Source organism: Galeopterus variegatus, unplaced genomic scaffold (assembly GCF_000696425.1).
Source record: "Galeopterus variegatus unplaced genomic scaffold, G_variegatus-3.0.2 Scaffold191, whole genome shotgun sequence".
NCBI lineage: Eukaryota > Metazoa > Chordata > Mammalia > Dermoptera > Cynocephalidae > Galeopterus > Galeopterus variegatus.
Genome location: NW_007726302.1, coordinates 125,644 through 139,398, shown reverse-complemented (window position 1 = coordinate 139,398; position 13,755 = coordinate 125,644). Strand labels below are relative to the sequence as shown.

At 37.6% G+C, this 13,755-nt stretch overlaps 1 protein-coding gene across 1 annotated transcript in view; it reads right to left on the bottom strand.

Annotated features, from left to right (window-relative positions):
* Positions 1-13,755, bottom strand: part of SPTLC3 (serine palmitoyltransferase, long chain base subunit 3) — a 185,570-nt gene that overhangs the window by 106,989 nt on the left and 64,826 nt on the right. Inside the window, exon 2 of the mRNA XM_008564739.1 lies at positions 9,246-9,431. Within this exon, the coding sequence (XP_008562961.1) occupies positions 9,246-9,431 (186 nt within the window). The remainder of the gene's footprint in view (positions 1-9,245; positions 9,432-13,755) is intronic.

The following is a 13,755-nucleotide window of genomic DNA, read 5'->3' as shown; positions in this document are numbered from 1 at the left end:
CCCCCCCCCCCCCCCCGCCAAAACTAACAAATCCACAACCACAGTGGAAGGAATTAATACACATTTCTTAGAAAAAAGTTTGAGTAGGGCCGAGCCTGTGGCGCACTCAGGAGAGTGAGGCGCTGGGAGCGCAGCAGCGCTCCCGCTGCGGGTTTGGATCCTATATAGGGATGGCCGGTGCACTCACTGGCTGAGCGCGGTGCAGCCGATCTCACAAAGAGACAAAGAAAAAAAAAAAGAAAAAAGTTTGAGTAGACAAAAAACAAGTAAGTCTAAAGGAGTTAAATAGCACAATTAGCAAGTTTCTTGTAATTACTGACAATATACAGTTTTTCATGGCACACATGGAAAATTCCAAGAAATTCCAATATAACTGAGAATCTGTGAAAGAGAGAACTCATAAAAGTGGTAGCATTTGATACTAAAGTATAAAAATATCAATAGCTTTCCTATAAATTATCAATAACTAAATAGAAGATGGTATGAGGGAAAAGACAGTATTCAAATAACACCATGATAAAAAAAATTGTACCCAAATAATAGGAAAAGGTAAGACTTGTATAAAGAAAACTTTATTAAAGAATGAAGGAAATACATAAAGAAATGGAGATACATGTCATGTTTCTGAGTTGGAAGATTCGATACTATGAAGATATAAAATTTTCCAGAATTAATCTACAGATTTAATGTGTTTCCAATTAAAACTGGCAAGGTTCTTTTTTTTACAATATAATACCTAACAAGCTAATTCTAAAGTACACACAGAGAGAAAATCTCTAAAAATTATCAAAAAACTTGTAGCATGACCTAAAAAATAGACAAACAGATCAATATTTCATATCAGTGGGTAAAAAATATGACCTATTTAATTAATGATATTAGGACAATTAGGAATATCTTTTAAAAAGTAGTCCTACCTCACAGAGCACATAGAAATAAATTCTAGATGGATCTGTGAACTAAATGGATAAAATAAACACCTGAAATCACAAAGGAACTGAATAAAATTAGAGGAAATCCTATAATACTTATTATAACTTTAAGATAAAAAAGTCCTTCTAAACATGACTAATCCCCCTTCCCAAAGAGAAGAAAACTAATAACAACAAAGAAAACATAAAAGAAATATTTGATATATAAGACATGTATAGCTAAATGTGTGCAATATAGATAAGGTTAAGAGCTAAGAAACAAAATTGGAGAAATACTTAAGTACATTTAATGTACAAATTACTGATAGAAGGACATATAGGACATATAGTTATTTTTCAATTAAAAAATAACTAAAATTATGAGCAAAGGATACATATAAGCAATACATGGAGAGTAAGCATAAATGACCAAAATCATATAAAAAGAAGCTCAGTCTCACTTTTAATCAGGAAAATGCAAATAAGGACAAAAATAAAAAATGTCCACTGATCAGATTGGCAAAAATAAAGAATATGTTGATAATATCAACATACCAGGTGTTGGCAAGAAAGCACTCTCAGTTACTGTTTACTGGAGTCTAGCTAGGCAAGCTTTTTGCAAAGACAATTTGGCAGTATCTCTCAGAAGTTAAAATGTGCATTCCTTGGACCCAGAAAGCCACTTCTAGAAAATTATTCTAGGATAAATGCATTAGCTATTCACTGAGAAATTCTTCACAATAATAAAAAAAATGGAAACATAAATTATGATATACCTGTATTATGGAATATCATCCTGCAGCTATTAAAGGAGTGAGGTAATCCTATACTGTCATGTAAAGATCACGAGCCATATAGTTAGGTAAAAAAAGTAAGTCACTCAACAATATGTGTGATATGATCTTATTTATGTTAAGGAGAGGAGTAACATAAATAAACATAAGTGTAGTTAAGAACACTAAAGAGACAGGAAGCATGCACAGAGAGTTTGCTCTTGTGCATTATTTCAATAATGAAAAGGAAAGGGGAAAAGGTATGAGTTTGAGAGGTGGCTATTAGGGCTTGTCCTAAACCACCCATTTCACAGCTTTGTGCTAATTAATGTATGTTAGCACATGTCTACCTCATCAAAATCAATCAACCCTTTCTACTATCATAAGATTCCCTCTTGCCAAGAAAAGCAGAGAGTTCTATGCTGTAGAAGAAATTTTTTTTTTTTAAAAAAGGGATTTGGCTAACATTTGAAGGACACATCAGAAATGATATATATATGTATGTGTATATACATTTTTCCAAGTAAATGTTGGCCTTTCTGAGTGTTTGTAGCGGGAGGCTGTGATTTGATTTTACTCATGGTCATATTTTGCAAAATATTTCTAGAACTTTAATATTTTGGAGCTGTCTCCCCAGTCTATGGCACATGCTGTGCTAGATGCAGTTGTGGAAAATCTTTACCCCTGTGACAGTGAATTTGCTTTTTAGCCTGAAGATATTTGGAACCAAGCCTGGTGAGGGAGAGATTGGGCACATCATTGGCCAGGGCTTCCTGCTGCATTGAAAGCTATTGGTTTCCTGGTGAGAGTTGAGTCAAGGAGTGAGGAATGAGCCGTGCAGACACCTGAGGGGGGACTGTCCCAGACAGAGGGAAATGCAGGTGGAAAATCCCTGAGGTAGGCACATGCAGGTGGTGCCTGAGGAGGAGAAACGGGGCTCTGGTATTTGAAGCAGTGTGGGAGAGTGAAGAGTGGGACAAGAGACGAAGTTAGAGAGATAAGGAGGGCTGCGTTCTGCAGAGCTTCAGCCAGCTCTGGCCCTTGCTCTGAGTGAGAGGGGAAGGCTTTAAAGGGTTCTGGCCAGAGATGTGATGTGACCTGACTTGGGTTTTAAAAGAATCACATTGGTTGTCAGTTGAGAAGGGGCTGTAGAGTTCAAGGGTGGAAGCAGGGTGCATTGATGTAAGAGAAGATGGTGTTTTGGACAAAGCTGGTAACAGCAGGGGAGAAAAGTAGTCTGATAAAACATATATATTTTGAACATTGAACTGACAGTATCTGCTGACAGATTTAACTTGGGGTGCAAGAGCAAGAGAGGAGTGAAGGATGACTTGGAGGTTTTTGTCTAGAGCACTTGTACTGGTGGAGTTGCTTTTACTGATATGGGACAGACTGTGAAAGGCAGAGGTTTGGAGGGGAAGCTCAAGCGCACAGGTTTGGATGTGTCAAGGCTGAGTGATTGCTGATGAAGGGAATCTAGAGCAAAGGTAGGAGGCTTGTCCTAGGTAGGAACTCACACACCTCCTCTGGCCCTGGGTGGAAAACCAAGCATGTGAGTGCAGGTAAGTGGTGGTGAAAGGAGCTGGTAGAAGTTCTGACTTTATTTTCTTAAGGAAATAGGAAGCAAGTCTATTAGCGGAAAGTTGGGCGGACAGGAAGTGTTAGAGGTTTGAGAGGAAAGGAGAAAACATAAAACCATCTCCCAGAAGAGCCAGTCACTAAATGTACTCAGGTGAGGAACGCAGTGTGATCAGCAGGCAGCGTGGAGAGCCACCTGAGGCTAGCGATCCTGAATTTAAAGGGACATCAGTCAGCATAGGGTTGTATCAAAGCCTGTAGAATTTAAGCTGGAAAGAAGGAAAGAAAAGAGGACACGGGGGAATGCAGAAGAATGAAAAGAGCTTAAAATTAAGGGTTTGCAGGCTCCAGGGATGGGATGGGGTAACACATGCTAGAGGCAGTAGTGGAAGGAGAAAGCTGATAATAGCAAATACCTGGCACAGACCAGCTGATATTGACGTGCAGCCAAGGTCGGGAAGCATGATCAGTTATTATCAGCTGCTAATCTGTAACAGTTAACTTCCAAGGGCTACCACAATCAAGTGCAGGTGGTCTGGGACCTCCTTTCGTGAAGCTGGTTGTTGGACAGCTGTGCCTGTGAAAGGGGATGAACACTTGGAGGCTTCAAGGGATGGTGCTGCCACCACCTGAACAAAGGTGATAGCCGGACTTCAAATTGAGAACCTCTAGAATAGCAGTGCTTCTTAAACTTTAATGTGTGTCCATAATTTGCTGGGGACTATTTGGATGTAATGTGATCATAAAATTTTAACAAAATATTTTTATCAATCTCATGCCAAAGTTATATTGGATCTAGTAGAGCCTGCTTAGTATTGGGGCCACAAGGACTTGAGAAATGTGGACCTATAGAATGAGTTGTGCTTGAAGTATTTTAAGTCTCTGATGATGCTTAATATTAATTGATTATGTTTGCTGACATCCTTTTCTGGATTTTATAAAGTTGGGTTACTGAGAAAGTACATTACATCATTGAGAAAGTAATTTATACAGAGGTCTTGGAGAAATTGCGGTTCAACTTGAATGTTGCTTTTGGTAAAAAAAAAAAAAAAGGGACTGTGACCCCAAAATAAAGTTAAACAGAGAATTTAAGCAAAATGTTTAAGACTTGTATCTGTATTGTCCTTTTCGTTGCTAGAGTCTACTGATTATTAGTGGAGTCTCTCTGAGGTACCAGGTGTTCTGGGTCTGTGATTTTTCTTTTTTTTCTCCAAGTGCTGTCTAGGAGGAAGGTTTTGATTTTTCTCTTCTTTTACTTATTTAATATTCAAGTGAAGCAGATAAAGGGGATTATCAGAGCCTTTATGTTTTGGTGTCAATTTCAGGGTATTTGGGCTAGAAATCATAAAAAAGGAAAAAGCAAATACAGATTATAAATTTGGGGCAACACTTTAGTTTGAATGGATGTTTTCATATGAGAGAAATCATAGTAAAAAGAAAATAGGGAAACTGGATTAATAAATTCTTATACTTGATTAAAAAAAGAAGATAGAGTAAAAGATTAAAAGTGTAAATAAGAGCATTGATTTATGATCTTTAGAAAATAATTGTCTTTACCACCACTTCATGAGTGTGCTCTTTTGTCATTTTGCCGATGGCTGATTTGTCTTGTGGGACAATGTATTTTGTGCTCCCAGTGACTGGATTTTAGGATAGAATAAAAGAATCAGGGATCATTGGAAAGTTGCATATCCCATGTTTCAAGCAAGAGACTTCAAGATGTGTCTCAGACAACTTATTAGCACAAAGCAAAGACACTGTCAGAAGTATGGGGCTGGGGAGGTATTAGAAGGATGAAGTGTCAATCTGTAGACAGGGCAGCAAATAAGCAAGTCCCAGCAAAAAGAATGTAGTGATTGCACGTAATTACAACCTGTTATTCTGAGAAGTGCTAAGTCTCTGAAGAGGCTCAAATGGAACAAATAAAAAGCATGCCACATAAAAGGTATACCTACCAAGGCAGAAAGCATCTAATAACTGATGCTCTATACCTGACAGGGGTGAATCCAACGGGATGGAAACCATTTATTTTGCAAAATGATACAAAATGCTGATTTATTTAATGCAATGCATCCTCCTGTGGGGTGGTTCAAGCAGATCTTGCAGCAACGGGGACAGGCGTTGAAATACAGGCTGCTATGTGCTGCCCATAGCCCATACTTCAGGACTGAAGCCTTTGTTCCCCAAGTTGCTGGGAGCATTTGGAGGCTTACAGTTCTCTGAAGATTGCCTGGGCCTGAAGGGATGTTCCTCAACCAAGATCCCTGGTGGCAGCCCCTATCCATGCCGGAGTTCAAAGGCCCAGAACCCTACCCTCAGTTCAGAATGACTCTCCAGGGCTTCCCTATTTCCAGAGATAACTGTAGGGTCAGCCGAGGCTTTTGCTGGATCTCCTTCATTACAATTCACTCCGTCCCAGCTCCTCCATTACCTCACAGGCACTGATCCCTGGAGCACATCCCAATAAACTTGCATTCAGGCCACCATCTCAGAGTAGCCTTCCTGGGAAACAATTCATCATGGCTATTTTTTTTTTTCCTGTTTGAAATTTAAGAAAGACTTTAGAAAAACCAAGGAGACTAGAGCCAGCTGAGTTAATGCAAACATATTGAAACTCAGGTTGGAAAATATATTGCTGATTGGAAGCCTAAGCCTGCCAAGTGAGGCCACACCTGTGAAATTTACATTTGATTCACCCTTTGTCTCAGTACACACTCTGAAGTGTGCTGATTTATTTTGCACTAGTTACTACTACCTGGTGAGTAGGTGGATTGGTGATAAGAGCCTCTAGGAGGGTCCAACTGGTTGGGGAAGGGCCATGGAGATCATTGTGAGAATGGCCAAGAGAAATTCCCTTTCTAGTCCCAATTTCCCAGTTTCATATCAGCTCTACTATGACTGGGGAAATGTGCATCTCTGGGAGCATGTCTCCTGCTTGATTTAGCTGTTTGTATATCCTTTATGTCCTCAAAACTGTCTGTAGCAATCTGTTTTCCAATATAGGACCATTCCATTGTGACGGATGTGACATTGCCATCCACATATCTGACCAAACTAGAAATTCGATATTACCGTTTTCCTCCTTCTATCTTATCTTCCACACTCTTAGCCACTAAAACTTGTTGATACCTCCTAAATATCTCTATAATCCATACCCTTTTCATCCCATCTATCTCTTTCCTACCTCAAGCAAAAATGATCTCTTTCCTAAACTATTGTAAACTTTCAGGAGAAGCACTGTTGTCACTGTGCTTCTAGTCTTGAATTAAAATTCCATCTCTGACATCTATTCAATTCTCTAAAGTTCTTCATTCTCTTCTCACCCTTTCTCTTTTTTTTTTCTCTATGGACCTTCTCAGGGAGATCTTGTCCATTTCTCTGGCTTAGATCCAAGTTGATATGCTAAAAATATACTGGAGATGCCACAAAATCCATCTGAGACTTTTCTCTGGAGGTCCAGACCTCTATATTTAGCTGCCAATTCTCCAAACTCAACTTGTTAAAACATGAATTGACCACTTTCCCCCTCCAGCTGGATCTTTCTTCTCCGTTCCCCATCTCAATGAATGATACCACCTTCTACCCAGCTGCACTGGGTATGATCTTAGATTAGTTCATCTTCCTAATTCCCTAGGTCAAATCAACCATCTCTAACTCCACCCCTTAAACATCTCTTGGCTTTATCTGTCATCATTACTCCTACTATCACTACCCTGGTCCCAACCCAACTGTCTCACCTTAATTTTTTTTAACCTGCATATCTTCATCAGCCACTTAATTTGTTTTTTAGTCTCTGTTGTCTTTCTGCAATCCATTTCTTATAGGGCAGAGAAAATGATCTTTCTAATCTACAAATCTGCATTCCGATGCCTGAAATCCTTCAGTGCTTTCCCATTGTTTTTATAAGTATCCATGGCTTATAAAAACCCATTATAGTCTGGCCCCTGCTTGCCTCTCAAGTAGTCTTTCTCCCCACATACTCCCACTCTTTCTCACAACACTCTGGTCATTGAAATTCCTTGGTTCCTTGAATGCACAATGCTTTCTTTTACCTCTGGACCATCTTGCACCATGTTCCCTCTCCCTAAAGATTCCTTCCTCCCATCTTACCACACCCTTTGCCTTACTACTTACTTGTTCTTCATTCTTCAGATCTCAATTTAACTTTCTCTTCCTCTTAGAAACCCTCACTGAATGCCAAGTTCAGGTGAGACATTTCTCTTTGCTCCCATGGTGTGTCTACTTACCACTACCATGTCTCTTATCACACTCTATAGCTTTTGTTTGGTCATATCACTGAGTGCAGGAACTGTCTGTCTTGGTCATTCCTATATTCTCAGATCATAGCACAGTGCCTGGCACAAAATATGTGTTCAAAAAGAATCTGACTTGATTGATAAATTAACTCATGCCTTTCCACAAGCAGTGCCCTCTTTTGAGAATGTCCTCCTCTGCACCCTCACTTACTTGGCAAACTCCTGTTCACCATTTAAGCCCCAGCATCATGGCTTCCTGATGCAGCATCATGGCACAGAGCCCAGTGACCCGCATCACCCTTGTCGCCCACCCCTTGTCATTATCTTTTAGCATATGATTTCCTTGTAAGTCTATTTGCACACTAAATTTTAAGTTCTCTGATGGCAGAAACTGTCTTTTCTTCTATGAATATCAGCACCCATTACCTGGAATAGAGCATGTGACCAGATACTTGCTAAAAGTGGGAAAGAATATTATAATAAATCTGGGTCTGATTTTTTTCTGAAGATGATATATTTGACTTAAGGCAATTCCAAAAGAAGTGTTCTACATGATTTCTTCATGGGTGTGTTACTCTAATGAGTGTTTATCTTACTGTAGGTACTAGTTGCTAAGTTATGGAATTTGAAATTCTCTCCTTACATTGAAGTTTATGTCTAACCTCTGTTCTTTTCTTATATGTGTTCAAGGCACCATCTCATGGAATGATCCATACTCATACTATTCCAAAACAATTTTTGGAAAAAGATTCATGGCATCATAAATCCTTTGAAGTAATTTGGAAAACATGTTAACACAATGCAGGATCTTTTCAGATCTCTGAATATCTTCCGGGTTGTCCTTTAACTCTGTGTAAAAAAGAGATGATATAGACTTTTACAGGTTAACTATAGATATAGATTTTTATCAGTTAACTATAGAAAATACTTAGCTCAGTTGTTCTAAACCATGGGTGATTTTGTACACCATAATGGCTATGTCTGAAGGCATTTTTGGTTTTCACAGGTGTGCGTGGGTACTAACGGCTAATCTAGGGGGTAGAGCCCAGAGATGCTGTTAAAATTCCTACAATGCACAGGGCAGCCTCGACACCAAAGAAGTATCCAGTCTAAAATATAAATAGGCCAAAGTTGAGGAACCCTGATCTAGATGAAATAAAAATGTCCCAGTTCACTCAGACACATTTTTATAATTCAGAATAGAGCATAAATAACACTAAAGTTACAACTAGAAGACCAGAATACAGTACCATCCAGATGCCCTTGCTCTTATATTTAGATATTTTTTATCTTTAAAATGGTAATTTAATATATAGCTCATGGGGTGTTATAAAATTAAATATTATAATATATGGGACAACCTTTCATTCAGTATCTGGCAAATAGTAGTTGCTCAATAAATGTGTGTAAAAGACAAGTCCATGAAACACACAGAGGATGGGGTGGACTATAGCTCATGGGGTGTTATAAAATTAAATATTATAATATATGGGACAACCTTTCATTCAGTGTCTGGCAAATAGTAGTTGCTCAATAAATGTGTGTAAAAGACAAGTCCATGAAACACACAGAGGATGGGGTGGAGGGGGTGGAGATGAATGGAATTCACCCTAAATAGTTCCTGAGCACCTCATTGTTTCTAGGATCTGTACCTGCATCACCACTTTTGAGAACACTTTAGAGAAAAAGAGGCATTGACAAAGATCCAGGGAGGTGCATATACATACTTTTTGTTCTTCTCGCTCTGTGGCCGCATTACATTTTTCTATTTTCCAGTTTCTCAAAAAGTCTCTGAGATAGCCAAACAGGGTTACGATTCCATATCCCATGTAAGTAAAAACCATTGCATGAAGAGGTGCTTCCTCAAAGGATTCAACAATGTGCTTATCGTAAAAATGTGGCTTCCCATTTTGCTGAAAAGACAAAAGAAAATCCAGGGTTAACATTCTCCCATTGTAAATATACCATGATACTTAGAATTTTGGACTTTCAACCATTTAAATTTCAAAGAACATCTTTAAGATTGCAAAAGCTGCTTGGAAAGAATTAGAAATTGGTCATTGAAGAGGGTAATCAAAGCTGTAAATTTTATTTTACAACTCCTAATGAAATAATTGGTTCAAGCAAAAATTCTCAACAAATGCTCAAACCATTAGGTGAAAAATTAAAGAGGAATAGAGTGTTTGTAAGATGCTAAAGTATAACTCCACAGTTTGCTTCCTAATCACAAACGTGTGGTCTTTAGCTTACCCAGATAATCAAATTAAATCACAAATGTTGGAACAACCAGCCATTCTATGCTCTTATCATAATGTGATATTCAATATACATCATCTGTGAACCATTTTACCTGAATTTAATCAAGCTCTTATATTTAACTTCCATTTTACAAGAAATATCAGAATAGGTGAACATGGTAAATGACTTCTTGAGAAAACAATTAGATAATCTGGAATGTAGAACTTTCCATATGACAACTAGCTTGGTTTTTCAAAAACTCAATTCTCATAAAAGAAAAAGAAAGGTAGCCACATGCCCCAAGGCACCCACACTAGAGCAGGTAGGCACTGCCACAGGACCCTCAGCCCTGGCCAGTACCCGTGGCCCAGAGAGGCCCAAGCCTCCTGCACACAGGCACTGAGGCAGCCATGCCAAATTGGCAATCCCTGCAGGATCCTAGCTAGATGTTAGGGCAAATGAGTGGACTGTGAAATTCCCTGCCACAATGACTAAACACCAAAGGAAAGATACCAGAAATATGAAAAATCAAGAAAGTACACCACCACCAAAGGGTAATAATAACTCTCAAGTTCTAGATCCTATAGAATAGGAAGTCCTTGAAATGACTGACAAAGAATTTTGAGCAACAACTCTAAGGAAACTAGAAGAGATACAAGAAAACTCAGACAACACAATAAAATGAGAAATAGTATACAGGACCTGAAAGAAGAAATGTACAAAGAAATCAATGCCATGAAAAAGAATGTAGCAGAGCTTGTGGAGCTGAAGAATTCATTAAATGAAATAAAAAACACAACAGAGGGTTTAACTAGCAGGCTTGAACAAGCAGAAGAGAGAATTTCTGACCTTGAAGATGGGCTGTTTGAAATAACACAGGCAGACAAAAAAAAAAGAAAAAAGAATTAAAAGCATTGAAGAAAATCTAAGAGAGATAACACACAACCTTAAGCGCTCAAATATCCAAATTATGGGTATTCCAGAAGGGGAGGAAAAAGGAAATGGCACAGAAAACATATTCAATGAAATAATGGCAGAAAACTTCCAAAGTATAGGGAATGACACAGCTCTTCAGATTCAGGAGGCTCAAAGATCCCCAAATGTATTCAACCCAAAAGGTTCTCTCCAAGACATGTTATAGTCAAAGTGGCAAAACTCAAAGACAAAGAGAGAATCTTAAAAGCTGCAAGAGAGAAGTGTCAAGTCACCTATAAGGGAGCCCCAATCAGACTAACATCAAACTGTTCATAACAAACCCTAAAAGCCAGAAAAAAAATGGGATGACATATTTCAAAATACTGAGAGACAAAGATTGCCAGCCAAGAATACTTTACCCAGCAAATACTTTACCCTATCCTTCCAAAACGAAGGACAAATAGTATATTTCTCAGAAAAACACAAACTGCAGGAGTTCACTACGACACAACCAGCCTCACAAGAAATTCTCAAGGGAGTACTGGGTTTGGTACCTGAAAAACAACCACCATTGCCATAAATACTCAAGAAAAAACAAAACCCACTAGTAAAATAAAAAAATGCTGACAATAAAGAGAAAAAAAGTTTATCTACCACCCCAAGAAACCAATAAATACAGAAGACAAACAGTAAATCAGAAAGAAAGGAACAAAAGATACTTAATACATCCAAACAAAAATCAATAAAATGCTAAGAGTAAATCAACATCTTTCAATAACAACTCTTAATGTAAAAGGATTAAATTCCCCACTCAAAAGAAATGGACTGACTGACTGGATTAAAAAGGTGGACCCAACCATATGCTGCCTTCAAGAGACTCTCCTCACCTGTAAAGACACACATAGACTAAGAGTGAAAGGATGGAAAAAGATATACCATGCAAATAGAAAATGAAAAACAAGCTGGAGTAGCTATTCTTATATCAGATAAAATAGACTTTAAAACAAAAACCATAAAAAGAGATAAGAAGGCCACTACGTAATGATAAAAGGATTTATCCATCAAGAAGACATAACAATGATAAACATATATGCACCCAACATCAGAGCAGCCCGATTTATAAAGCAAACACTATTAGACAAAAAGAATGAGATAGACACTAATACAGTAATAGCAGGGGACAGGAACACCCCACTTTCAATATTGGACAGATCAGCTAGGCAAAGAATCATCAGAGAAACACATGATATAAACAACACTTTAGACCAACTGGACTTGGCAGATATCTACAGAACATTCTATCCAACAACCTCAGGATATTCATTCTTCTCATCAGCACATGGAACATTCTCCAGGATAGATCACATGTTAGGTCACAAACCAAGCTCAATAAATTCAAAAAAATTGGAATTATTCCATGTATTTTTTCAGATCACAATCTATTAAAATTAGAAATCAATAACAAATGAAACTCTGGAAACTATACAATCACATGGAAATTAAACAACATTCTACTTAATGACATATGGGTCCAAGAAGAAATTAAACAGGAAATCACAAAACTTATTGAAAATAATGAAAATAATGATACATTATACCAAAACCTGTAGGATACTGCAAAAGGAGTACTAGGCGGGAAATTTATCGCATTAAATGCTTACTTCAAAAGAATGGAAAGATCGCAAGTGAACAACCTAACACTTTACCTTGAAGAACTAGAAAAACAAGAACAATCTAAACCCAAAGTTAGTAGACAGAAAGAAATAATTAAGATCAGAGCAGAACTTAATGAAATAGAAACACAAAAATGATCCAAAAGATCAATGAATCAAAAAGTTGACTTTTTGAAAAGATAAAAAAAATTGACAAACCATAAGCAAGACTAACTAAAAAAAGAAGAGAGAAGACCCAAATAACAAAAATTAGAAATGAAAACAGTGATATTAAAACTGATAATACAACAAATCATTAGAGACTACTATAAACAACTATATGCCGACAAATTTGAAAATCTGGAGAAATGGATAAGTTTCTGAACACACAAAAACTACCAAAACTGGGCCAAGAAGATGTAGAAAATCTGAATAGACCAATAACAGTAAAAGAGATTGAAGCTGTTATCAAAGGCTCCCAACAAAGAAAAGCCCGGGACCAGATGGGTTCACTGCAAAATTCTACCAGATCTTCAAAGAAGAATTGATACCAATTCTCTACAAACTATTCCAAAAGACTGAAACAGAGGCCATTCTCCAAAACTCATTCTATGAAGCAAACATCACCCTGATACCAAAACCAGGTAAAGATACAACAAAAAAGAAAACTACAGGCCAATGTCCTTTATGGATATAGATGCAAATATACTCAGTAAAATACTAGCTAACACAATACAGCAACACATACACATAATTATACACCATGATCAAGTGGGCTTCATCCCAGGGATGCAAGGTTGGTTTGACATATGCAAATCAATAAATGTGATACACCACATCAATAAAATCAAAGACAACACCCATATGATCATCTCTATAGACACTGAAAAAGCATTTGACAAAATTCAACATTTGTTAATGATAAAGACTGTCTACAAGTTAGGTATAGATGGAAAGTATCTCAACATAATTAAAGCCATATATGATATGCTCACTGCCAATATCACCTGAGCAGGAAGTAGACAAGGATGCCCACTCTCACCACTCCTATTCAACATAGTGTTGGAAGTACTCATTAGAGCAATCAGAGAAGAGAAGGAAATAAAGGGCATCCAGATTGGAAAAGATGAAGTCAAACTGTCCCTGTTTGCAGATGACATGATTCTATATATTGAACAGGCTAAAGCCTCTACAAAAAAACTCTTAGAATTGATAAATGATTTCAGCAAAGTTGCGGGATACAAAATCAACACACAAAAATCAGTATCATTTCTATACTCCAGCAGTGAACATGCAGAAAAGAAATCAAGAAAGCTAGCCCATTTACAATAGCCACCAGAAAAAAAAAGAGCAAAAACTTAGGAATAAAGTTAACCAAGGATGTGAAAAATCTCTATGATGAAAACTACAAACCACTGTTGAGAGAAATTAA